Source organism: Podarcis raffonei, chromosome 16, assembly GCF_027172205.1.
Source record: "Podarcis raffonei isolate rPodRaf1 chromosome 16, rPodRaf1.pri, whole genome shotgun sequence".
Taxonomy (NCBI): domain Eukaryota; kingdom Metazoa; phylum Chordata; class Lepidosauria; order Squamata; family Lacertidae; genus Podarcis; species Podarcis raffonei.
Window position 1 is genome coordinate 4,240,867 of NC_070617.1, and position 26,957 is coordinate 4,267,823.

Below are 26,957 nucleotides of genomic sequence, written 5' to 3' on the forward strand. Positions count from 1 at the left end.
TTCAGGTTTCGATCAGCGAGATGGTGCCGAATCATTTAATAATAGTAGCTTGTTTAGGAAAGATAGGAAGATTGCAACTGCCTTTGGTCCTTAGCGGAGAACAAAGCCAGTTCTTTGGGGCAGGGCGGGCGTCTCTCCGAAATCTCTCTTATTTACAGAGGTAATCAAAAGACGGGGAGCGTGGATTCGGAGGAAGAAAGAACCTGAGATTGCAAGAAATTGGGGTTGGGGGGTGGTTTCGGTCGCCAAGGTGAGGGGGGAACAGCAGGGCCAATCTCTCCGAGAAATTCTCTTCTTGAAATAAAATAAAAATCCTTGCTGTTGGCAAAACTCTGTCTCTGGGAGGCAGGCAGAGCTTAAAAGGCTGCTTAGAGGCACATGAGGAAGCTTAAGGGCACTCTGGATTCGGTCGCAGGGGGTGGGCCATTATGTTTTCTTCTGCTTGCGGCCTGCAAAGGAAAGACGAGCAATGTGAGGACACCGAACGCTGCCTTATATACCTGTCAGGCCACTGGGGTCCCATCTAGCTCAGTAGACTCTACACTGACCGGCAGCAGCAGTCTGGGGTTTAGGATAGTGGGGTGGATACATTGGGAGTTGAAGCTGGGACTTTTCGCGTGCAGAGCAAGTTGGGGCAGACAAAGAGAAGGACTTCTTTGAACAGAGCATACTGTATTTTTCGCTCTATAAGACGCACCAGACCACAAGACGCACATAGTTTTTGGAGGAGGAAAACAAGAAAAAAAATATTCTGAATCCCAGAAGCCAGAACAGCAAGAAGGATCGCTGCGCAGTGAAAGCTGTTCTGGCTTCTGAGATAGCTGCGCAGCCTGCATTCACCCCATAAGACGCACACACATTTCCCATGAGTCTTATAGAGCAAAAAATATGGTAGTTCATCTTTGGAACTCATTCCCACAAGAGGTAGCGATGCCTACCAATGGGGAAGGCTTTAAGATTAGACAAATCCATTGAGGACACTATGGCTATCAAAAGCTACTAGCAGCCATGACAGTCATGTTCTCCCCCCATTGCTGAAGGCAGTATGCCTCTGAATAGAGGTTACTGGGAATCACAGGTGGGGAGACCACTGTTGCCCTCTGGCCCTACTTGCGGCCTTCCCAGTGACATCGGGAACAGGATAGCCAGCCATGATGTCCACCCACGAAAAACGACCACTCACTTATCCATTCAAGAATTAAGACAGGCCACTGGGGTCGCCGAGCCCGTGCCACTTACGTAATTCGTTGTTCTTGGTTATCGCGATGGAGGCTCTGGCCCTTGGTCCTTGCTGCGTGAAGTGATAACCAAAGCGGATAATGGAAGGGCAATTTTCCAACATGGCGGCCATCTCCATCTCCACCGAGTCGCCCAGTCGCTGGCGCTGTGTGGGGAGAAGGAAGAAAGAGAAATGAGAAGTGTGAAGGAAGCGAGGAGGGGCCCCACACTACTGTTTTTTGTTTTAAAAGATGACATTGGGTTTGCGAGGAGACAAGAGGGTGTTGCGGGCTGAACTTTGCGAATTCATGCATGTAACCAGAGCATGGATTGAGGATGCACGAAGCAGCCACCTTGCTGAAGCAAAGCAGGTCTAGGGTTGCTCATCTCCAGGAGAGGGAGAGAAGGCAAGCAGATCTTTTCCGCCGGCGCTGCAGAGAGACAGCTGCCTTTGCTTGCCGTTTCATCCAGCTGCAGAACAGAGGGAAAGTGCAAGGGGCTCTGACCCCAAAACGGAGGCCGGCTAACCTGGTTGTCCACCTTGAGTTCAGTCAACGTGGAGTTCTCCTTCATGGCTTTAATGACTTCCATCATCCCAGCGCTGGTGATGAAGTTAGATTCAATGTTGAGGCTCTGAAGGGTCTTGTTCTCCTTCAGCATCTCAGCCACAGCCTGGGGGCGCAGAAACAGGCAAAGTTCAGGAACTCTTGCAAGTACAGTGGTACCTTGGTTCTCAAACTTAATCCGTTCCGGGAGTCCGACTCCCGAAACCATTTTGGGAGTCGGGACCAAGGCGTGGCTTCCAATTGGCTGCAGGAGCTTCCTGCACTCAAGCGGAAGCCGCGCTTGACGTTCAGCTTCCGAAAAACGTTTGCAAACCGGAACACTTACTTCCGGGTTTGCGGCATTCGGGAGCTGATTTGTTTCACAATTAAGCCTTTCGAGAACCAAAGTACTACTGTATTGTTTTCAGCCACTGTCTCCAACTCCCAGCAGCTCCAGCAGCCAGCGAGGGCAACAGTCACAGAGGATGATGGGAGCTGGAGTCCAGCAAAGTCTGGAAGGTGTTGAACTACCCCAACATTTGATGTTTCCACTATCCCTTTGGAACTCACTGCCTCCTGATATCAGGTAAGTGCCTTCGCTGTACTCTTTTTGGCACCTGCTAAAAGTATTTTTTGTTTAGATAAGACTATCTGGATGTGTAGAACACTGGCATGTGCTTACACCCGCTTTTTAGCTTATTGTTGATTTTAATTTGTTTTGAGTGTTTTCAAATAGTTGCTTGCAGCCTTTCTTTAACTGATCATTTGATTATTCCATTCTTTTCGTAACAGTTTTGAGGGTTTGTTTGTTTTTACAATCATGCGGTATATAAATTTTATAGAATAAAATAAAGAAAAGCCAGAGCAAAGGCCAGGCTGGCCATGACTGATGGAATTTGGAGTTCAGCATCATCTGGAGACTCTCCCATCCCTGCTTGTAAAGGTAAAGGTACCCCTGCCCGTACGGGCCAGTCTTGACAGACTCTAGGGTTGTGCGCTCATCTCACTCTATAGGCCGGGAGCCAGCGCTGTCCGCAGACACTTCCGGGTCACGTGGCCAGCGTGACAAGCTGCATCTGGCGAGCCAGCACAGCACACAGAACGCCGTTTACCTTCCCGCTGGTAAGCGGTCCCTATTTATCTACTTGCACCTGGAGGTGCTTTCAAACTGCTAGGTTGGCAGGCGCTGGGACCGAACGACGGGGGCGCACCCCGCCACGGGGATTCGAACCGCCGACCTTTCGATCGCCAAGCCCTAGGCGCTGAGGCTTTAACCCACAGCGCCACCCGCGTCCCTCCCATCCCTGCTTAAGTAGGACTAAATCAGGGCTCTGGTCCCGATTCTGTTTTGGTCCTGTTCACCCAGTATTTGGTTAACCACAAAGCCTACATAAGTTGTCCTAAATTGGGGCTATTCTAGCCTAGAAGGTTCCATGAGTGATCACAAGCAGTCATCCTTCTCCAACTCTGTTCTCCCTCGCCAGTTCCCTGTTAGGGTTCAACCCTAGCCAAAGCTCCAGATCGCCTGTTAACGGGCAAGGAAGTTTTTCAGAGGAGGAGGAACATCAAAGCTTACGTGTGCCACTGGGTCATTACTCCGGGTTGCAACCAGGCTGAGCTTCTTGATGACAGTGTTTCTTTTCATGGAGTCGCAGATTTCTATCAGCGTCTGAACGGGAATGTCCTGTTGGAATGAAGAAAGGCCCATCTGCACCACCCAAAATCTCGCTTCAAACCTTACCTGTTCCTGCATTTGGTGGTGAGGGACCACATGACGTTACCCCTCTCCCACTGACATCTCGCATGTCCCAAAGCAAAAATCCACTTTTTTCCTAACTGGTAGTAGCACAAAAATTATTTAGAATATGCTTAATGACACTTTCACAGAGTGGTGTGGAAGAGCCGTAGGTCACCGCATCCTGCAGGAGAGTTTCTTCTTCAAATCCCTAAAATATCCACAGTTGCTTAGAGCAGGGCTTTCAGTGTGGCTGTGCTGGTTCTGTGGGACAGCATCACAGTTTGAGACATAGCTGTTGTTTTGTATTGTTTTTAAAAGTATTTTTAGCTGCTTTTAAGGTAAGTTTGTAAATCACCTTGAGGCACATGTAATTTCTCTGATGAAAATAGGGACATCCCATTCCCTAATGAGAGTTTTACTATTTATACCCCACGCTCTGACTGGGTTTCCCCAGCCACTCCGGGAAACTTCCAACATATATTAAAACATAATAAAATATCAAACATTAAAAAAACTTCCCCATACAGGATTGCCTTCAGACGGCTTGGGGGTCAGATAACTCCATACCCTCCAACATTTCTGCAATGAAAACAGGGACGTCCTAAGGAAAAGTGGGACATTCCAGGATCAAATCAGAAACCGGGATGGCTTCTCTAAATCTGGGACGTCCCTGGAAAATAGGGACACTTGGAAGGTCTGCCATTGTATTTCGTAACCTTTGACGGACTGGCCCACTCTCACACTGGTCAGACCCCATCCTCTGACAATTACCGTATTTTTCACCCCATAAGACGCACCTGACCATAAGACGCACCTAATTTTTAGAGAGGGGATGCAAGGAAAAAAATATTCTTTAAAGGAAGCGCTGAGCAGAGCCTGTATGCATCCCATACAGCCAGAAGCCAGGACATCGATCCCTCTTGCTGTCCTGGCTTATGGGATAGCCGCACGCAGCCTCTCCCGGGCAGCGGGATGAAGGCTCCTCCAAGAGCTGCGCTCCCTTTAAAAAGCGCGCGGAGCGTGTGTGTGGCTTTTGGGGGCTTTTCCCTGAGGAGGGAGAAGGGCAGCCCTAAAGAGCCGCACATATGCTCTACACGGCTCTTTAAAGGGAGCGCTGAGCAAAGCCTCCCGCCTGCATTCGCTCCATAAGACGCACACACATTTCCCCTTACTTTTTAGGAGGGGGAAAGTGCGTCTTATAGAGCGAAAAATACGGTAATCCTTTTAATTGTTCATAACCATGAGAACTGGAACTTTAGCTTACACTTAGAGGAAAGTGGCAGAGCATCTGCTTTGCATGCAGAAGGTCCCAGGTTCTGTCCCTAGCTCTTTCTGAAACAGAGCAGCTGCCTGTCAGTGTGGACAATACTGAGCTAGATGGACCAAGGATCCAACTCCATATTAAGCAGCCTCCATGCTTGACCGGAAGCAAGGAACAAGCAAGGTGCTTGTTTCTGCTACCAGAGATGCTTTTAAAAAATCAGCTAGATGTGCTTGAGCCCATTGACATCTTCAAAGCATCTGCTCTTCTGACAAGAGACAGACTCCAAAACAGGGGCTGTTCCATCTGTTGCCTGCTTAAGCACCCAAGTGTGTCCTCCTGGGACTGGGCACTGACCTTAATGTTATTAAGGTTCACTTCCTCGAGTTCCTTGTCGTTGCTCTGGATTTTCGTCAAGGTCTCCTCCACATTTGTGGGGTTTGGAGGCTCATCTGGGACAGGCTTGTACTTATCAGGCTGCACTACGCCTGAGAGAGAGAGAGAGAGAAATAAAATAAAGAGAGAGTGTGTCTTGAATAACAGAGGGCAGAACCTCAGGACCAGGGGGCAAATGTGACTCTCCAGTCTTCCCTTTCCAGCTCTCAAGACCCTTCCCAGGCCACGCCCCTTCTCTCGAAGCCTGTTCTCATTGGTGAGTGTTTTGCTTAGTCTTCCTAGGATTGGGACCCTAGCTCCCAAGGATGTCCACTTGAGTTTGACAGTTGCTTCTGGTTCCCGGCAACAGTCTCTCCTAACTCCTTGGTCATTTGCCACCCTCTGTAAGATGCAGACAAGGAATCACTCACTGTTTATGCCTTCCGTGTTTGTGATGTTGCCGCTGCAGATGGCATCATAATACTGCTTGTTGCTCATGAGGGTGTACATGCCCAGGATAGCTGCAAGAAGAGAAGGAAATAGCCAGGTTTGTGTTTTTTAAAAAAACAACAACACACTGCTATATTCTGATAATTTACCGTATTTTTCGCTCTATAAGACACACTAGACCGCAAGACGCACCTAGTTTTTGGAGGAGGAAAACAAGAAAAAAAATATTCTGAATCTCAGAAGCCAGAACAACAAGAGGGATCCCTGCGCAGTGAAAGCAGCGATCCCACTTGCTGTTCTGGCTTCTGGGATAGCTGCGCAGCCTGCATTCGCTCCATAAGACGCACACACATTTCCCCTTACTTTTTAGGAGGGAAAAAGTGAGTCTTATAGAGCAAAAAATACAGTATTTTGGTTTGCCAACCACGTGCAAGGAACTGTGCAGAGCACTGAGGCCTGCCCCTCTTCTGATCACTAGGCCTAGCTCTCCTTGTATCAATGCATTTTAAATTCCCCGCACATAGAAGTGTAGCATGTCGTGGGGATAGTTTAGCTAGAATCCTTGACACACTAGAATTCTACATGCGGGCTTGTTGTTTTTTAGTCTTATTTTTACTTCCCAGAGGAGCATCTTCAGACTACAGGCAGGGACTCCCCTGTTTTAGCTATCAAGTCGATCTACAGACTGTAAACACCAAACACCGTGTCAGGTTATCCAGGCAACCACATGAAGCAGTGGATAGGATAGAGAGCTGCACATAAATGGCACCTTTCAAAATTAGAGTATGACAAAATCCATAAATAATTAGATAGTTAAAAACACCAGCCTGTGATTGTAAATGCAGACATGCTCCCTATGCATTTTTAATTTTTTTTAAGATAGTCTGTCAGGGCACTGACAGTTCCAGATTTGCAGGGGGCCTTGCCCAAGATGTCTCCTGTGGGCTCCCTCCCTCAGTGAGTCCACCCACCCACTGCCATCATTGCCATCTGTTCCTGCTCCTCTGCCTCAATGTTGTTGCCACAGGCTTGCTTGCCAGTGAGTGCCTCTGCCTCCTTCTTGCCACCATTAAAAGCGGTTCTCAACCTGTTGTTGGACTACAACTCCCATCGTTCCTGAGCTCTGGCCTTGCTAGCTAGGCGTGATGGGAGTTGTAGTTCAACTACATCTGGGGACCTACAGGTTGAGAAAGGTTGGATGAGCAGGTTGCAACAGTGGAGAGGAGACAGCAGCCAGAGGGGGCTCTTGTCAGTGGGACCCGCTGCCTGGGTTTGGGACCCCAGCAGGTGCCTGATCAGCCCAACCTGTGCTGCCGGCCCTGTGCCTGGAAGAAGGAGGTTTCTCCATACATTTTCCTTTTTCTGTAGGCACCAACATTTCAAAAATCCTTTGTGGAAATCCATTATTTACAGGGACAGGAGCAACCTGCTTTGTCAGGATAGCAGCATAGCTAGTGGGGACATTTCTGCTCCAGTGCATCCATGCCGCGTCCAGCTCCGATTCCCAAAGCTCAGCAGCAAGTGGAGAGTAGGGCTGGCTTAGCGCCACGCAGAGGCTAAAATCAGACACTTCGGGTGCTCTCGCCCTATCGGCTTACGCCTGACAGGGAGCCATGGGGGCAATAAAAATACGTGAGGCTTTGGCAAGGAGGTGACATCAAGGGACTTTCCCGCCCAGTGGTCACCAGCCAGCACGGGAGACCCATCTGCTTTTTATGCAATACAGGTTGTTACAATTGTCCTGGGCTACCTGCAACAGAGTCCCCTCCTAGATGGGGATGTCAGAGAAATCCCAATCAATATAAAAATGGGAGCAGGAATTTATGATGTCCGCTCATTCATCCCATGTCCATAATGGAAATCAATCCAGCAAATAGGGTTAGTGTTTGCTGTTGCATTGCTTTCCATCCGCTAATGATGTGCAATTGACTGGTTCTCTTTTGCATAGACGTTGTATTTCCTTTGCATTATGTATGTAAGAAGAGCCTGCCAGATCAGGCCAAAGGGGACCCATCCTGTTCTCACAAACACATACCCACAAGGAGGATCCGAGCACAAGAGCCTTCTCCCCTCCTAAGGTTTCCAGCAACTGGTACTGTATTCAGAAGCATTGCTGCCTCCAACTGAGGAGCTAGAACATAGCCATCATGGCTAGTAGCCATCAATAGTCTCCTCCTCCTCCAAGGATTTCTCTAAACCTCTTTTAAAGCCATCTAGGTTGGTGGCCATCACTGCCCCCTGAGGGAGGGAGTTCTACCATTTAGCTATGTGCTGCATGAAAATGGACAATGCAAGAAGCATTCTTCATTCCTGCTAAAAAAAAAAAACATTCTGGTTTAGACAAACCTACCCAGAAGTTTTAAGGTAGGGTTGTAAATGTTTGTTGATTTTACTGTTTTATCTTCTGTGAACCGCTTTGAGGTGTGTTTTTTGTTTACAATCAAGCAGCGTGCAAGATATATTTTATGGAATACAGTGGTACCTTGGGTTACAGATGCTTCAGGTTACAGACGCTTCAGGTTACAGACTCCGCTAACCCAGAAATAGTACCTTGGGTTAAGAACTTTGCTTCAGGATGAGAACAGAAATCACGCAGCGGTGGTGGCAGCAGGAGGCCTCATTAGCTAAAGTGGTACCTCAGGTTAAGAACAGTTTCAGGTTGAGAACGGACCTCCAGAACAAATTAAGTTCTTAACCCGAGGTACCACTGTAAATAAATAAATAAATAAATATTACACCCCCATCCAGAGCAGCAGACTGCTCCAGATATCTAAGTCAGTGGTTTGAGAAGGGGTTAAGAGGAAGTCCATGCACAGACCCAAGCTGAGGGTTGTAGCCAGATAAGTACCAGATGGAATAGACCTGTTGGAAATAACAGGCCTAAGTGAGTCACATTCATTAATGTCAGTGGGTCTACTCTAATATTGGCTACAACCCCAAGGACCTAACTGGACAGTGTACTGGGTGCATTTGTACTTCTGTGCTTCTTTTTGAGCTGATGGATAGTATTTATTAAACGCCCTTCATTGACAGTTTGATAATAAATGCCAAGAGGTTTCTGATAAGATGAGGTTCCTTTCCCCCTGTTCGGAGCAAACTTCTACTGGGATCCGATACACCTCACTGTTGTCTGTGCCCACAACATGGAGCAGCTCTCTGCCCACCACCCTCCGGCCAGAAATACGCTTTTTACCTGCAATGTCGCACATCTCCGCATCGGTGGCATTTGCTAAAGCTTCTTCCAGTTCAGGTTCCAGCGTGATCTGCTCTTCTTTGGGGATTTCCCTCTTGGGGTTTTTCGGAATAAAGGGTTTTCCTGGTGTTTGGGGTTAGGAGAGGAAATGAACTAAATTAAAAGTGGCACAACAAAAGGTCATACGATGCAGCTCGTTCAAGCAGTTCCCCACCCCGCCAAATTCTCCAAAACTTTCCCCATTCTGAAATCCAACCAGATTTGGTGAAATGCCCCCAAGCTGAGCTCAAGGTTTTTGTAATTAATTAGCAAGGCCCTTAAACAACTTGGGTTCTAGATAGCTCAAGGACTGCCTGATTCCCTTATATCCCTGCTTGATTTCTGATATTTTTGGGTGAGTCACTGTTAGTGCCCCCCACCCCATGGCTTGAATCCACAATCCAAATCGCTCAGGAGCCATGTATTTAGTACGGTGGCCTCCTACCTGTTGGACTCCCTGCAGGCTGAAATTAGGCAAACCCTTTCCTACTGAAATTTGGCAGCTTGACAAATACCTTTCTATTTCAGTAAGTATTTTAAGGAAACATTTTGTTGTTGTTGTTGTTTAGTCGTTTAGTCGTGTCTGACTCTTCGTGACCCCATGGACCAGAGCACGCCAGGCACGCCTGTCTTCCACTGCCTCCCACAGTTTGGTCAAACTCATGTTGACAGCTTCGACAACACTGTCCAACCATCTCGTCCTCTGTCGTCCCATTCTCCTTGTGCCCTCAAACTTTCCCAACATCAGGGCCTTTTCCAGGGAGTCTTCTCATGAGGTGGCCAAAGTCTTGGAGCCTCAGCTTCACAATCTGTCCTTCCAGTGAGCACTCAGGGCTGATTTCCTTCAGAATGGAGAGGTTTGATCTTCTTGCAGTCCATGGGACTCTCAAGAGTCTCCTCCAGCACCAGAATTCAAAAGCATCAATTCTTCGGCGATCGGCCTTCTTGATGGTCCAGCTCTCACTTCCATACATCACTACTGGGAAAACCATAGCTTGAACTATATGGACCTAAGTTGGCAAGGTGGTGTCTCTGCTTTTTAAGATGCTGTCTAGGTTTGTCATTGCTTTTCTCCCAAGAAGCAGGCGTCTTTTAATTTCGTGACTGCTGTCACCATCTGCAGTGATCATGGAGCCCAAGAAAGTAAAATCTCTCACTGTCTCCATTTCTTCCCCTTCTATTTGCCAGGAGGTGATGGGACCAGTGGCCATGATCTTCGGGTTTTTTATGCACATTTCCCCCAACAGGTGCATTTTTTCTGCTTAACATTCTTCATAGCTGGAGAACTGCATTGCAAAATTTGGAAAAGTGTACTATTCAAAGGATAGATTCATTCTCATTCTTGTATTGTTTGGGGCATGTAAATTAGTTAGGTCCAGATTTCTGCATTGCAGGGGGTTGGACTAGATGACCCGCACAGTCCCTTTCAGCTCTACAATTCTATGATTCTATGTTAAACTGCGAGCCAAACTGAATTTTTCTTCCACCCTTCATTTCTGCTGAGTTCCCGTTCAGTGTGGGTTGCCCGGCTGGAAAAAGACCGGAACAGTGATTCTGTTACATCACTGTACGGGGGAGTGACTAAATGATCCATCCCAGAGAAGCAGCAGGATTGCCGATCTTTTGCAGATGCCCAGAGCAGTAACTCTTTTTTTTTTTAAGATATTTATTGAGTTTTTCCACCTTTATACATTAAAAAATCAAAAAAACAAAAAACAAAAAAGTTAAAAACACATAAAGTTTACATTCCTTATTTTCAATAACATATTGCCCCGACTTCCCCACACCTCCCCTTCTTATATTCCAATTCAAATTATTAATTCAACAAGTTCTTGTCCCCAATTTTTGACCTTTTTATATTTAATTCATTTTAGAAAAACCAATTTTAACTTATAAACATCAGTATTTAAACATCAGTGCTCATTCTTAAAACTTTTTTCTAAAGTCGACCCAAATTCCCTTCCACAAATTCCCCAATTTTCATACTAATAACAAAACAAAATTAAAAAAAACCAGATTATAATTATGCACCCTTTGGATTCCCAAACCCCACCCCACCCCTTTCCCGGTTTCAATCCCCAACAAATGTCCATCAGTCTTAGTCTACTATCAGCCTGGAGGCCTCACGTCCAAGGCTCTTAATTCTCTCTCAATTCCTCTCTGCCGGTTTTTTGGGTAGTCCTTAATATTAAACACCAGATCTCAGAGAAGCTCTGTCCCAATAGGGTCCATATTTCTTCCAGCCAGACCTCCATACTTAAAAGTGGAGCCCGAATCTTGTTTCTTACTCCTTTTAAGTCCAAATGTCCCAAAGGCTCCAACTTCCACCTTAATCAAATTTGTAATCCATAGGTCTTCAGATCTCCACATAAGGAGATCTCTCCATTCTTCAATCTTCAATTCAAAACAGATTTTCATCATCCAGTACTTATTTTCCTTTGTAGCCATCATGTCAGGCCTCTGGCTCTCCTTTGTCATCTGCAACATTACATCTCCTCCTTCCTTTTCCTCAGAAACAACATATATCTCTTTCTCCACACTCTCAAATCTTTCAAGTTTCTCTTCTTGTCCAGCTGCATGAACTTCATGAGTCAAGTCCTTATCAAATTCAATGAATTTATTTACTGTTAAGTCCAGAGTTGCAACATTTGTAGCCAAAACATCAATTTGGCCTTGTAACTTTCCCAAGAGAAGAAACACTCTGTCCAATTTAGCTTGAATTTTTCCTCCTTCAGCCATTCTTGTAATGTCCCAAAATCCCCTCTAGAGGGATTTTGGTTACTTTATCTTCCTTCCAGTTCAAATCCAAAAATCAAGTTAGTTTGTATCAGTTCTTCCTTGTTTTCAACAAAATATAACCAAATTGTAACAAATATATCCAGCAGAGACAGCAGAAACAAAGTTCTCTTTTTCCTTCTTGACAGCTAATTTGACAGCTGTCAAACTCTTCTATATCTCCTCAACAGGCTCTCTCGCGGATCACTCCCGGGTCTGGGGAGGTGGCACTTCAGCTCTCATAGCTCTTATCCTCCAGTAAAATTAATGTCTTTTACCCAATAAAGAAGAAGAAATTCTCTCGACCTTAGTTAGCTAGTCCTTGCTTTAGATTATTTATAAGACGGGGAGACGGACTTCCTGTTTGCGCCTTCCCCGATCGTGCCTAATTCAAAAAAAAATTTTCTTTACAAATCCAATTTCCGTATTACTCACGGGTTGTTGCTTTTAGAGTCCAATTGTTCACAAGAAGAAGTCAGCGCTCTCCGACCATGGCATGCGGCTTCACTCCGCAGGAGAAGCAGTCGACTCTCAGCACCGCGCCGCTCACCCCGTCCCCCGTTCCGAAGCCTTTAAAAAGGCTCCTTCGCGGGTTGGGGGGGCGCAAATGGTGCCCACCGAGTCACCAGGTTCACAGGCTTCACCGCCTGTGATTTCTGAGGGTCCTCGCGTCGCTGCAGCGGCAAGACCCGGATCCTGCGGAGCCGATTCCCTCCGGAGCTCGGAGGGAATCCGCCATTAGCCGATGGCGCTAACCCGGAAGTCCGCCCAGAGCAGTAACTCATCCAGAATGTGGAGGATTCGGGGCCCTCAAATTATTCCAGTTCTTCATTTCTCATGGCACACTAGCAGTTCTCTCTACGCTATCTGACACGATCAGGTCTAGAAACTTGCACTGTTTGTTTTGTTGCTGGCTGGTTGTTGTTTTTTAAATCCAACATTAAAGTAGCTGGGATTCCAAAGCAGCCACACCAGACAGTTCCATTTCATGTGGCCCAGATCTAACCCCTCTCCATGCCCCCAAAACACAGTGATTTAGTTACAGAGAGGAAGCAAGGGATTTCTTAATCGCACCCAGATGTTTAATTGCTCAGTACTAAAAGTAGCAGCAGAAGAAGAGGTGCCATCTGTTTAAATTGTTAGAATATAAACACCAAGCCACTACGAGCTGCATTGCACTAATTTATCTTGTGAGATTAAGAGAACGGGGGTGGGGGAGGGATAAAGAATATGAGAAATATAGATATGGTGAAAACAGTTTTTCCAAGTATAAAAATAGCAGCAGTAATTAAATAAGGGTGGGGAGAGACGGCAATGCCTCAGATTGAAGCAAAACGACAGTGTGATGACTCGACGCTCAGGTTAAAAACATTAAGACATGTATCGCAATTACTAATTGCATTTCTTTTCTATTTTGCGTTGGTTTTCTAATGTTAAGAACATGAACCACAATAAGAGAGGGAGGAAAGAAGACACGGACAAGGTTTCCTTTCAGAAAATCTCTTGACACCGTGAACTTTCAGGAGATCTTTTTTTAGGCCCCAATGAGACTGGGGAAAGGGACAAATCAAAGCTGCCCTTTAGAAACGTCCTGGTTCCGGGATCTTTTCTTCGTTCCAGCGTGGAGAGAAGTAAATTAGCGTGGGAACCACAAAGTGAGAGGAGGCGCAAATAGGGTGAACCTGAGATGCCTTCACACACACACACACACACACACACACACACACACACACACACCATCTTCCAATCTGCTGGCAGAGTCCACCTGTTGCTCCTTATCACCGGCACTAGGAATCTGACTGCTGCTGCCTCTCCACGGGATTGGCCAATGCACCGGCAAGATTCAACACAAACGCCATTGGTTATGCTGCAAGATATCTGGAAAGGGTAGCGCTGCTGCTTTTGACATGCAAGGGATGTCAGAAGGCAACGGTTTCTATTCCAAACTGCATTAGTCATAATCGGTTCCGTTTCTCTGACACTGCGGTTCAGTTTCTGCCAAACACTACATTATTCATCTCACCATGACAGGTATTTAGAATCACAGAACTGTAAAGTTGGAAGGGACTCCAAGGGTCATCTAGTCCAACTCCCTGCAATGCACAAATCACAGCTAAAGGATCCATGACAGAGGGGCATCCGGCCTCTGTTTTAAAACCTACAACGAAGGAGAGTCCACCACCTTCCAAGGAAGTCCGTTCCACTCTTGAGCAGCTCTTACTGTCAGAAAACTCTTCTTAATGCTCAATCAGAATCTCCTTTCTTGTCATTTGAATTCCCCTCCAGAGCGGCAGAAAACCAGCTTGTTCCACCTCCCATGGGACAGCTCTTCAGGCTAAACATACAGCTGGATTGGGCCCTCAAAATGGGTGAGAGACACATTACTTCTGCTGTAATGGGTCCTGATGTACCAGTTGAAGGCCAAATGGATCATGAGTTTAAATCCCTGATCAGCCTTGTTCACTGGAAGGGCTGGCTACAGTAGTCTCTCAGATTGGCATGCTTCACAGGGTTGTCGTATGGTGACACATAGCTTCTTGGAGAAAGTGCAGAGTACAAATGCCACAGGGAGGAATTCAACAAGTGAAGAGGTTTCCGTGCCTCCATGTACCAGTAGCTAGACTGGTTGGATTTCTGCCTGTTGTATTGCGCTTAAAGGCAGAGGAGCCTGCCTGGAGTATAGGGGTGGTATATTTGTCCCCTGCCTATCTTCAGCTGAATGGCAGATAACCAGTGATCAGTTTCTAAAATGTTGATTTAGGGATGTGTTTTCTGATGCACAATATAAAGTTTCTGCAAGTTTTGTGGTCAAAGGTGGAATGAAATATATTTTAAAATGTTACCAAATAAGATGTGAGATATATGTACATTGGCTTTTTAAAAAGAATTTTTGGCAAGCAGAACCACTGGACAGCTCAAATTTATGCTCTCACAAGCTGATTATAAAACTTTGGTTCCTCTGGTTGGTGCCACACAGAGAGGACCTCTGTGAGTGAATGACAACAACCTTTGCCTGACCTGAGCAAAGCTACTGGACAGCTGAAATCTGAGGTCTTGCAGGGGAATCTCTTTGCAATACCTCAGCTCTCAGGGTCACATGCAAAATCTGCAGATGGAAGAACATCATAAAGAAGAATATGACGAACATCCTTAATGTACAGCAGCAGGATGCCCTGAAAGTGCTTTTAGCATATGTGAAGGATGCAACTCTGAATGAAGACAAGTCCTTAAAATCGATGTCCTCCTTTTCACGCCTTTCATTGTGGGGTCAAGTAGCTGCAGTTGAAGGTCAAGGATGAAGAACATGCAGCTGCAAATGCGCCATCGTCTACTCAGAAGGAAGTCCCAATTCACTTTGGTGCCGACATGCATGAGAGAGGGCTACGAATTTGATTTTCCCCCCCAGGTGTGTTGATGGATGATTTGAAGAGATGCCGTGAGCCTTTACCAGGAGCACTTAGGAACCTTTTGTGGGTCAGGACATCTGAGCTACACACCGGGCTATTTTGAATCCTCGGCGTGCTCCCGGCCAAGCTAAATATAACTTTTCCTCTCAATCCCATCTCAATTCTGGGACAGCACGCACAGTAGGATTCTGGCAACACTCAGGAGCAGCTTTTGCCCGGCGCCAAGCTGGGACAGAGCTGGTCTCGAAGACCTATGGAGTGTACATGATTGTCTCTCTGCACATGCCTCCAGCACCTCTTGCCCCCAATCAAAATGGCAGCCATGGATTTGGAACCACCAATAAAACTGATGCTAGCACCCAGGGTTTTTTAATGATATTGCAAATGGTAAATTCCAAAATCCATATCAGGCAATGGCGGTCCTAAACCCAAGTGTCACAAAGGAGTGTGGAAGCTTTCAAGGCCAGGACAGGCTTTCAAGGCTCCCCAAGCATTGTTTGTGCTAATCACAGTTTATAATCAAAGTACAAACAAACCAAGGTTTACAGCTGCTTGCCTGCTTTTGTTTCCCAATATCTCAGAGCTCAAGCTGATACATTTCCTTTCATTTTGATTGTGCAGTGGTTTCTGGAGACAGGAAACTAGTAGTCACTCTGCTCTGTCAATTTGAACATCCCATTGAATCATACAGCACACAAACCAAGGTTTCTCAGCCTTGCTCACCAGATTATCACAAAACATGGCTTGCCAATTCAAATGTCACAACCCAGCATACCACAGGCCCATGGTTTGCAGACTTGTCAAACCACGGTTTCTGGCGTCAGACGCAAACCATGGTGATGCCTAGGAAAAGCCTGGTCTGGAAACATACAAACCAATGGATTCTGGGGCTGATGGCAAACCATGCTTTCTCAAATTAGTGTCATGCCTAGCTGCTGACCACAGTTTGATGTGACATTTGAATAGAATGAATTTATACATCTTTGTAACAGGAGAAATGCTAGAGAATGAGGCTACTCCGGGGCCTGAAACACAGCAGGCAGAAAATAAAATTTATTTGTCCAAAGGCAGCTGTCCAGGCTTCTGCTATTTAAATCAGACCTGGCCAATCCAGATGCTCCATACGATTCACCAATCACAGAGGGTATAATCTCATGCAGCCCCAGTAGCTCAGTAGTAACTCAATAGCAACCATTATGGTAGTAATGGTTAGAGTGTCAGACTATGAGATCAGGGTTCAAATCTCCACTCAGCCATGAAGCTGACTGGATATCACTGCTTCTCAGCCTAACCTACCTCACAGGGTTGCTGTGGGAATAAAATGGGGAGAACCATGTACACCACCTCGAGCAGCTTGGAGGATATAAATGCAATGAATAAATAACTCACTGAAACTGACTTTTAGGGTTGCCAGCTGACCATAAGTTTTTTTGGGGTTTAAATGGGCTGCTCCTCTGCCTTCAAGAACAGCTCAATCTGCAGAAATCTGTAGGTGGCACTTTGTGCAGCACAGTTTGCATGTCCTGCTGCTGCAGATGAGACAGCCCCAGAAGATAACTGGGAAGCTTGGCAGTCCAGCCAGCCAGCCTTGGAATCACAGCATCCAGCTTGGAAATTGGACAAATACCTTTTTTTTCTCCTGTGAAGGGCACCAGGTCTTCCCGCTCCTTCGCTTCCATTGCCTGCTTCTCCAGGTGCTGCATGAGGGCGTCTCGATCCAGTGGACCCGTCGGGCTCTTCTTTGTCTGGTCTCGTTGCCGGAGACCCGCTGGGAGCATCACATTCTATGAGGCACAGCAGAATGGAGGTGAGTGGGTTATACAACAGTGGCATTGTATCGCCCAGTACTGTAGGATAGGGCTTCTGGCTGCATCAGAACAAGGACTTTCAACTGGGCCATCAAAATTAACTCAACTGGGCATTGTATCGCCCAGTACTGTAGGATAGGGCTTCTGGATGCATCAGAACAAGGACTTTCAACTGGGCCATCAAAATTAACTCAATTGGGCATTGTATCGCCCAGTACTGTAGGATAGGGCTTCTGGATGCATCAGAACAAGGACTTTCAACCGGGCCATCAAAATTAACTCAACAGGTGAAGCTTCGGGCTTCGTTATATTTCCCTGTTAGGTATCTTCTGTTGAATGTACCTGCTCCCCTCTCCCACCTAACAACACTGGCAAGGGGAAATTGCTTGTGTGCTACTGGGGGAGTGACATGATACGGCTACTACTTTTAAACTTTCCGCGCTCTTGTTCATCACCACAAAACTTGGCCTTGGGGTTGTGAGGGAGGGGTTTGTAGGGGTGGGCAGAAACAATTCCTGGGAAAATAGCAACCTAAAGTTCCTTCCACATCTACTGCCTAGATGTGGGACTATTTCCTAATCTGAACGTATGACAATGATAATATTCGGTCTCGATACCCGTACCCTCTGGATTCCCGAGCAAACGTTCCTAAGCCAAATGTACATTGCAAAAATCCAAATTGGTATTCTCCTAAACTTGATTCCGTCCTGCAACCATACCCCTTTAATATTAGAGTTATAGGCTCAATGGCAGGGCAGAGAGATGGGGAGGAAGAAGCCACCCAAAAAAATCAGCATGGCTAATCTTTGCAAGATACTTCACAATTTTGTATTTAAAATGGGTGCATTTGAGGACCTATAAATGCTATAATAAAAATAAAAAGTTATCACCAAGACTTAAAAGATGAAACTTTAAGCAAACTCATTCTGTGAGGGTTGATCTTTATCATCCATGCACAGGGATCAGCAGGCTTGGGAGAACCCCAAAATTTGAAGAAATACCATATTTTTTGCTCTATAAGACTCACTTTTTCCCTCCTAAAAAGTAAGGGGAAATGTGTGTGCGTCTTATGGAGTGAATGCAGGCTGCGCAGCTATCCCAGAAGCCAGAACAGCAAGAGGGATTGCTGCTTTCACTGCGCAGCGATCCCTCTTGCTGTTCTGGCTTCTGAGATTCAGAATATTTTTTTTCTTGTTTTCCTCCTCCAAAAACTAGGTGCGTCTTGTGGTCTGGTGCGTCTTATAGAGCGAAAAATACGGTGCTATGCATCTCTCTTTAGAGGAGGGAAACCTGAAGGAATCCCCCTCCCCAAAACAGTCCAGACAGTTGGGCATGCACAGTGGTCACAGATTGCCTCTGATGTCAGGGCACAAAAGTGGAAAGTGGAAGGAGTGTGGAATGGCGTGCCCTAGAAAGGGCTGGCAGGACCTGTCAATTTTGGTTCTTTCAGTTTCACATCCCCCCCCCCAATCTTAGATTCAGTTATCCACATTTTACAGCAATTTGTAAATATAAAAAAAAATCCTCATGAAAATTCATCAGCGTTTAGTGCGAATTTCTCAAAACAAACACATTTTTATAAGCTGTTTTTAATACCATACGTTTGTTGCAGTCTCACTTGTTGCCCCTAAGGAAAATTAAGTTCTTCACATTCAAGAGGGCTGTGAATTTTAACCCAAGAAAATCTTTAATAAAAATTATAAAAGAAGAAGGCAGCTATTAATGTTTTGATTCAGCACCAGAGGGTTTGCTTCAAAAACCATCTGTATAGGTGAATCTGCTGGTTTTGGTTGCTTTCATTTTATCAGTCTTAAGTTCAGTTCTCCATATTAGCTTGAAATTTCTTTTAAACCCCTTGCAAAAATTCATCAACATTCTAGTGTGAATTTATTTCAGCATACACATTTTAAAGCATTTTTGCATTGTGTACACACTTTTGTGAGCAAATTTCTGTAACATGATGCATTTTTGTACATCAGTTTCCCTAACATATACATTTAGAGGAACATTTTACCCTGTCAAATGCATTACTTAGCTGGAAAACTGCATTGCAGAATCAGGAGAAGTGAAATTTCAAACTATATTTGCAAAAAGTGCAAATTAAGTAAGTTTATATTTTAATTGTGAATGAGATTGAATTTCTCCCCCATCCCTAAAATCATGTCTAGGCAGTCGTATTTCCGTTTCCCTCAAAAACTTAAAATTAAATCTAGAATCTTCAAGAATCCCACCCTCTACCCCAAATTTTCACACACACCCCCTCAATCTCACTTCAGGGTCCATTTCCTGAAGCTCTACGTCAAGTTGAGCCAGCTCCTCCGCAGATAGTTCATTCAAGATCTTATCTTCATCAATGTCTCGATATTTCTCCAGCTCTTTCTGGTATGAAGTCGTCATGGTTGCTGCAGTTTATGCAAAGGTGTTGTCTCTCCTGTGATGTAGAATGAGGAGGATGAAGCTGGATTTAGGGGGGATAGAAGAAGTCCCAGTGAGTAACTAGGAGGCAGCTCTAAAAGATCCAGTGTAAAATCAGGCACAGGGCAACATGGGACACTGTTGGGGCGGAAAACCAATGGAACTCCTTGCTTCTTGATTTTTCTGACTGGTCAACTAAGTTGGTTTCTGGGACCTCTTACCACTATAAATTAGTGGTTGTATTGGGGCTCGTACCTGATTAAAGAAAACATAGTTAATTAACCCTATGAGTGTCAATTGATTACTATTTAATTACTTGATTGAATCAGCCTACACTTCCCTATGAGAAAAGTAGAAAGCAAGGGGAGAATTCTTTCTGTGATTTTGAGATGCATCATTCTCCATTTACTCTCAAACGGGAAGGGATGCTTCTTTTGAAATGGGGCTTGCCAACGGTCTTTTTAAAATATATAACTGCCTTCTACAATCTGGTTTCTTCCAGATATTTCTGGAGCAGGGGCACTTGGATCTGTTTCAACATAATATGTTCCAAGTTTGAGTCCTCCTGACTTGGGGGGGAGACACACCAACAAGGCTAAACCCAAATGTTAATTCAACCATGATGAGTTTCTTTGAAGAGCAGGGTCTCCTGGTAAGTTTATATCTTGTTCTTGAAACTCTCAGCATCCAATTTTGGTGTGTGTGCTTGTTTAATTCAAATCAGGTCACATTTCAGTCTATGGCTTTAACTGAACGATCCAGACGAATAGATCAATGCAGGCATTTATGGCCACATCAGAGTGTTCAACAAGCAAACAAGCTTATCCGTTCACCCAAAAGAAAATGACTGGTATTTCGCACTGTACTTTAATTTTCTGTCCTGCCTAAAGGGCAGCGCTCCATTTGCCAGAAGCTTGTGCATTGGCGGGGGGGGGGAGGTGTTGAATGAGTCCCCCAAAACAGCTGTTTTAAGCCACCCCATTCAGCTGATTGTCAGGACCTGGTTCTCAAAGGCTGAGGGTTTTAAAGCAATGCTGAGGAATCTGGTGTCTTCCAGGTGTTGCTCCCAGCAACCAGCACAGCCAGTGGTCAGGGATGATGGCACTTATAGGTATAGGTATAAGCCCCCCAAGGGTCTGTACCACTTCAGACTGCAAATACAAGACGGAATGGGTGCCCCTGTGCCCTATGTCAAAATGTGCCACAGAAAACAAGAAGGAAGAACTTCCCTTGGAAGGTGGTGGAATCTCCTTCCTTGGAGGTTTCTAAACAGAGGTTGGATGGTCATCTGTCGGGGGTTCTTTAGCTGTGATTCCTGCATTGCAGGGGGTTGGGCTGGATGACCCCTGGGGTACCTTTCAACTCTACCATTTATGATTCTTAGACCAGGCTGATTCTTTAACATGGTTGAGATTTGGGGCTTGTGGGGAGAGGACACCCTGTTGTGTGCTGTCTGAAGTCGTATCCTCTCTGGAGGGCTGCACCATGCAATGTTTTTAAATATGTAAAATCATTCACATATGTCTGTGCATGCACACTCTGTGACTCTTAGCTATGCATTTGGACATTTCTTGAGATATCATAACCAAATTTTGTGCGTTGGTTCCTGAGATCAACAGCATGTTTCTGTCTACGTTTGGGTACCGTTGGGCGCCATTTTGAATCAAGATGGTCAAATGAACCTTTCAAAACTACTCCGATTTTTTAACACAGGTCTCAGAATTGGTTTCCTAGAATTCCTGAGGAACCCCAGGCTAGAAACCTGCTATATCAGAATAAACAACAGATGCAGGAAGGCTCTGAAGCCAAATGATGGAGAAATCAGATTGAGCAGTCCCATTCCCCTAATTAGTCTATCTGTTTATCACTCTCTTACAAGGCAGGTGGGGAGTGCTCCAGGAAAATGCTCTCAGTCTGGCTCTTGCTCTCTTCCCCTCCCTCCTTCATTTCTGGTCTCACCTTCTCTATCACAAAATGGACCCAACCCACCACACAATGTTGTTGCACAGGACTAAATGAATGCAAAGGAAGCACTCTGAAGTCTGTTACACATGGTACCTTTTAAATGTTGTTTTGTTTTTTTTGAGCTGGGGTGTAAGTGTGTTTTTTTAATTCTGTGATTCTCTTTTTAACCTTCTAATCTAGTTCAAGGACCCAGTGGCGCAATGGGTCAATGCGTCTGGCTGATAACCAGAAGGTTGGTGGTTCGAGACCACCCAAGGACAGCTGTGGCCCGAAGTCATGCACTGCAGGAATTTCAACACTATAATTCTGTGATTTGACGTTTTGCTCATCTTTTTAAGAACCTAGGAAGCTGCTTTATCCTGAGCCGGACCCCCGGTCCATTCAGCTTGGTATTGTCAACACTGACTGGCAGCGGCACTCTAGGATGCCAGGCAGCTTTCTCTTCCAGCCCTACCTGTAGATGGCAGGGACTGAACCTGAGACCTTCTGTATGCAAAGCAGGTGTTCTGACCACTGAGCTGAGGCCCTCCCTTATACTAGATGGACTGCCTTCTTTTTCTAGTACCTTTCAAATAATGCCTTCCTGTTTTCCAACCTACTTCTTTGATCTGTCTCTTCCTCTCCTTCTCACTTTTCCCCAAAGATAAGAAGCTTTCTGAAACAGGAGTCCTGGAATCAAAGAGTTCTTGTGTGCTCTCAGAATTCAACCTCCATGCAAATGAGGAGGAGGTCTGTGTCAGCAGATATAAGGGGGGACAAACTCAGCCAGCCCTCTTCCGGGAAGATCTAAACTAAACAGGTTTGTTTGTTTTCCCCAAGATGTCTTAAACTATGGTCAAACTTCCATTCTCCGTTTCCTGTGCACTTCGACAGCCTGCGGCGGATAGAAATTCAACCACTGTGGGATAGCTTTACCAGCGGAATTTCTGCCTGTCGTGCAAGTTGGTTGTGTTTCCAGCAAGCGCTGTGAGAGGCAAAGAAAAGCGGGGAGTTGGGGGTCGGCATCCTGTTTCTGGAAACACAGGGGTGGGGAGCCTTTGGCCCTCCAGATGTTCATAGAATCATAGAATGGTAGAGGTGGAAGGGATACCCAAGGATCATCTAGTCCAGCGGTTCTCAACCTGTGGGTCCCCAGATGTTGTTGGACTACAACTCCCATCATCCCTGAACTCTGGCCTTGCTAGCTAGGGGTGATGGGAGTTGTAATTCAACAACATCTGGGGACCCACAGGTGGAGAAAGGCTGATCTAGTCCAACCCAAGGAAGGAAGATTTTACATCCATAACAAAAACACACACACACACAGAGAGAGAGAAGCCAGTTCTCTTTTGACACCCTCTTGCTCCCATCTTGGGTCTGGAGATCTGCCCTGCCAGGTGGTCTAGCATTGTGTGAGGGTTAATTAACAGGGAGGAGGGAGCTTAGCTGGACTTCCGAGTAGAATCTCTCCCTTCAGTGCCTGTGAATAATACCAGGCGCTGGGATTCACAAGCGGGGAGACTTGCTGCTGCTGTGCTCGGGTGCTGCTTGTGGGCTTACTATTCGGGGCATTTGATTGGCCACTGTGGAAACAGGATGCTGGACTAGACAGGCCCCCATTGGCCTGGTCCAGCAGCCAGGCTATTTTGATGTCCTAATAGAACCTCCAGGTCCAGAGGCAGTCTATCTAGATCCATAGTGTTTGGCCACAGACACTGGAGTGGATGGGCCCCCCTTTGGCCCTTGGGGCCCCTTACAATTCTACAGTTCCATTATTCTATGCATTGTCTCCATTGTCTTAATGCCGATACTGAGTGTGCAGGTGCCCTTTGCAAAATTTAAAGGCCATTCCTTGAGGTGCAGCCCCTTATGTCTGCAGAAACCCCTTTCCAAATCCCCAAGACTCTGCCCTTTGGCCCCAAATCTTCTTTGTTTAAAAAATTGCCCTGAGTGTTTCTGAACTGGTAATGAACTCGGGGAGAACTGGTGATCTGGGTCACTGGGTAGAATATTAACTGGAGGGGGAAAACAGGTTAATTTAAAATTATTATTTTTTAATTATTATTATTATTATTATTATTAATTTATTTATTTATATCCCTCCCCCCTTTTTCCCCAAGCTGGGGCGCAAGGCGGCTCGCGTAAGTTAAAAGAGCACAGATAAAATGCAGAAGACTAAAAACGTATTAAAAATGATAGTTTGAAGGTTATTAAGCTCTAATAGAATTAAAAACAAAGTAAAAACAAAACTGTTTAAATGTAGGTAGTAAAAATAGCTCAGCCCTTTCCTTAAATAAAAACACAAAAAATCCACATGCAATCACTCCCCCAAATCTACCTGCCAGCAGAAAGACAACAAGGAGGGAGCCAGTCTGGCTTTTCCAGGGAGAGTTCCAAAGTTGTCTTGGAGGAGCCACCACTGAGAAGGCCCTCTCTTGTGTCCCCAACAAGCGTCCCTGTGAATTGAGAGAAGGGCCTCTCCTGAAGATTTTAAACCCCCAGGCAGGTTTGTATGTGAGGATACAGTCCTTCAGATAGCCTGGGCCTAAGCTGTATGACTTTATTTAGAGATGATTTGAGAGATTGGGGGATTGGGGAGGAGGGCAATTGAATCAGTTGGGAACAGAAGTGTTGGGAGACAGCAGATGAATCTGCCATGGGGTGTGCATTAAACGAAAAATTCACCAGTGGGGCAATTTGGATGGGAAGTGAATTGGCTTGCAAAATCTGTATCCTCTGAAGTCTAAATTTTAATCTATGTACGTCATTAGTGTGTTCAAATTTTATGCAGCTTTGGATAGGAGTGATGGGTCTCCTGCTCTAGAGATCTTTTAAGTATCTAGGAATACTCTGGCTTTATGTCTGCAATCCCCTCCCTGAAACACAGTGCAGTTTCCACCTCCACCTCTCCTTCCATTCCCCCAGTCAACCCCTGCCTTATCCCAGGTCAGATGCTTGGCTTTATCTAACGTGATATTGTCTACACTGACTGGCAGCAACTCTCCAGGCTTTCAGAGGGAGGGCATTCCCTGTCCTATCTATTTATTTTTACTAAGTTATTTATTGCATTCCGACCCCACCTTTTCCTCCAAGGAGCTCGAGGCGGTGTACACAATTCTCCTCCTCTTCCTCATTTGATCCTCACAACCACCCTGTGAGGAGGGTTAGGCTGAGAGGCAGTGACTGGCCCAAGGTCACCCAGTGAGCTCCATAGCTGAGTGGTGGGATTTGAACCCTGGTCTCTCCCAGGTCCTAGTCTACCACTTTAACCACTACACCACCACTGGCCCTCCTACCTGAAGATGCTATTGGGGATTGAACCTGGAACCTTCTGCAGGCAAAGCAGGTGTTCTGCCCCTCAGATACAACCCTTCCGTTCTAGTCGTCATAGGTAAAGGTAAAGGGACCCCTGACCATTAGGTCCAGTCGTGGCCGACTCTGGGGTTGCGGTGCTCATCTTGCTTTATTGGCCGAGGGAGCCGGCGTACAGCTTCCGGGTCATGTGGCCAGCAGGACTGAGCCGCTTCTGGCGAACCAGAGCAGCGCACGGAAACGCCATTTACCTTCCCGCCGGAGTGGTACCTATTTATCTACTTGCACTTTGACGTGCTTTCGAACTGCTAGGTTGGCAGGAGCAGGGACCGAGCAACGGGAGCTTACCCCGTCGTGGGGATTTGAACCGGTGACCTTCTGATCGGCAAGTCCTGGGCTCTGTGGTTTAACCCACAGCACCACCCGGGTCCCTCTAGTCATCATAGTTCTCAATAAAGGGCCAATTTGAAATGAAACCAAGGAAGCTGCCTTATACCGAGTCTGGTCACTGGGGTCCGTCTAACGTAGTGTTGTTTGCTCTGACCAGCAGCAGCTCCCCAGAGTTTTAGGCAGCCCTAACTGAAGGTGTCGGAAATTGAACCATGGACCTTCTGCTTTCATGGCAAGTACTCCATGCCTGAGCTGCGACTTTTTCCTGCGTGATCCCCACCTTCTCCGCAGCCACAACTTGGCCCTTGGCCTCATTTTCCAGGCGGATAACTGAGCTTGCCAAAAGCCCTCTCTACTTTGCCCAGATCTCTCTCTCTCCCTTCTTGGCTTCCAGAACCTTTAAGGCTATGAGATGCTCAGGGTGGGGCCACTATCCATAACAATTATCTTTTGCGCTTTTTTTGCTATGTCACTCTGCCTAGCGCTGCCTCCATTGAGGGCGTCATAAAAAGGGTAATAGCTGTCCAGTTTCACACCATTTGAGAGACAGTGGCTGTGTACAGTTAAAGAATATCCCCACCCCCTTCTCAAAGAACCCTGGGAACTGTAGTTTGCCCTTGAGCCGAGCTGCAAGTCTCAGCGCCTGCAAACTACAGTTCCCAAAATTATTTAAATGCAGCTTGCCTTGGGGAAGGTTCCAGGGTGGCTCAAATGTGTTTTAAGGATTTGATGCCACTTCTGAGTCCGAATTCAATCGCTTGGGGATCTCCTTTGACCCACCTATACAGTAATACCTCGGGTTACGTACTTAATTTGTTCTGGAGGTCCGTTCTTAACTTGAAACTGTTCTTAACCTGAAGCACCACTTTAGCTAATTGGGCCTCCTGCTGCCGCCGCACCACCAGAGCACGATTTCTGTTCTCATCCTGAAGCAAAGTTCTTAACCCGAGGTAATATTTCTGGGTTAGCGGAGTCTGTAACCTGAAGCGTATGTAACCCAAGGTACCACTGTACTTTCCTTCGCCTGGATTAGAGGATCCACCTGTTTCTAACCTCACCATCAAGGCTTAAAACATTACTTAAGCTCTCCTCAACCTTCAGCCCATAGATCTGTTTCCTTGCAAGCCCAAATCTTCAGTTAGCAAGAGACAACTGCGTTTTTGTGATGCCCACGCACACCCCTCCCACCAGACATGGGGTGGGGCCTACTCTACACTTTTGCAGCAGGAGGAGGTGGTAGAGGCCTTGCAGAGCAGGCTACGCCACTTCAGGCTGCAGGTGGAGAGTTGAAAGGACCCTGCCTGGATCCCCTGGAAAGTGAACCAAAATCCTTTCTGAGGGATTTCAGTGACGTTCTGCCAACTCCCAACTTGCAGCTTTTTTGTGGTACAGTCTCTTCAGGTTTGAGGGCAAGCCCAGCAGTAGGGGGGGGGGAACACACCCAACCCCAGGCTCTGACCCTTTCTGACTGGTCACCTAATGAGCTACTTGCGCAGAAATTCATTTTGTTTGATTTTACAGGACACACACACAGACATTTGCAGGGGGCGTTGCCTGTGCGCACGGCAAAACGGTACAGTCCTCGCTGATCTCATGCCAGGATTCTACCGCCTTATCTGTTGTGTGTGCCGACCGGGCCTGTGTGTGTCCGGGTGTATAGAAGAGCTGTTCAGTTATCCTTCAGCAACACTCTCCACCCCACAAGGACTCAGCCCAAACGTAGCCGGCGACAGGCAACTTCCCCTGCCTTTGCTTGGCGTACAATTTTCTCGCCACCCGCTTGCTGCCTCTTAAATTCCCACGAAGCCGAGGAGGGGGGAAAGGGGGGGAAAGGGACCCAGACTTACCTCCCAGGCAGGCTGTGTTGGCCTCTGCCTTTTGTCTCCCCCACCCCGAGCGGTGTGAACCTAGCAGGCAGGGCAAACGGGGAGAGAGCGAGAGAGCGGCAAGCCCAGGAACTGTGTGAGATCAGCATTTTATTATTTTAGCTTTCCAGCCGGGCAGGCGGGCGGGGTGAGGAGCGCAAGAGCGAGAGATCACATATACAGACTCCGTTATCAATCACTCCGCAGACCTGCCGAGCGGCC

General features: G+C 46.4%; 1 protein-coding gene across 1 annotated transcript; it reads right to left on the reverse strand.

The window, feature by feature from the left end:
- Positions 1-26,847, reverse strand: TMOD4 (tropomodulin 4). Its single transcript, XM_053370058.1, has 10 exons — positions 26,718-26,847; positions 19,081-19,267; positions 16,629-16,785; positions 8,781-8,903; positions 5,569-5,658; positions 5,120-5,250; positions 3,340-3,447; positions 1,747-1,890; positions 1,240-1,384; positions 1-449 (listed from the first exon to the last, which is right to left on the reverse strand). The coding sequence occupies exons 2-10, from the start codon at positions 19,204-19,206 to the stop codon at positions 427-429; spliced, it is 1,047 nt and encodes a 348-aa protein (XP_053226033.1). The 5' UTR covers positions 19,207-19,267; positions 26,718-26,847; the 3' UTR covers positions 1-426.
- Between the last annotated feature and the right edge of the window lie 110 nt (positions 26,848-26,957).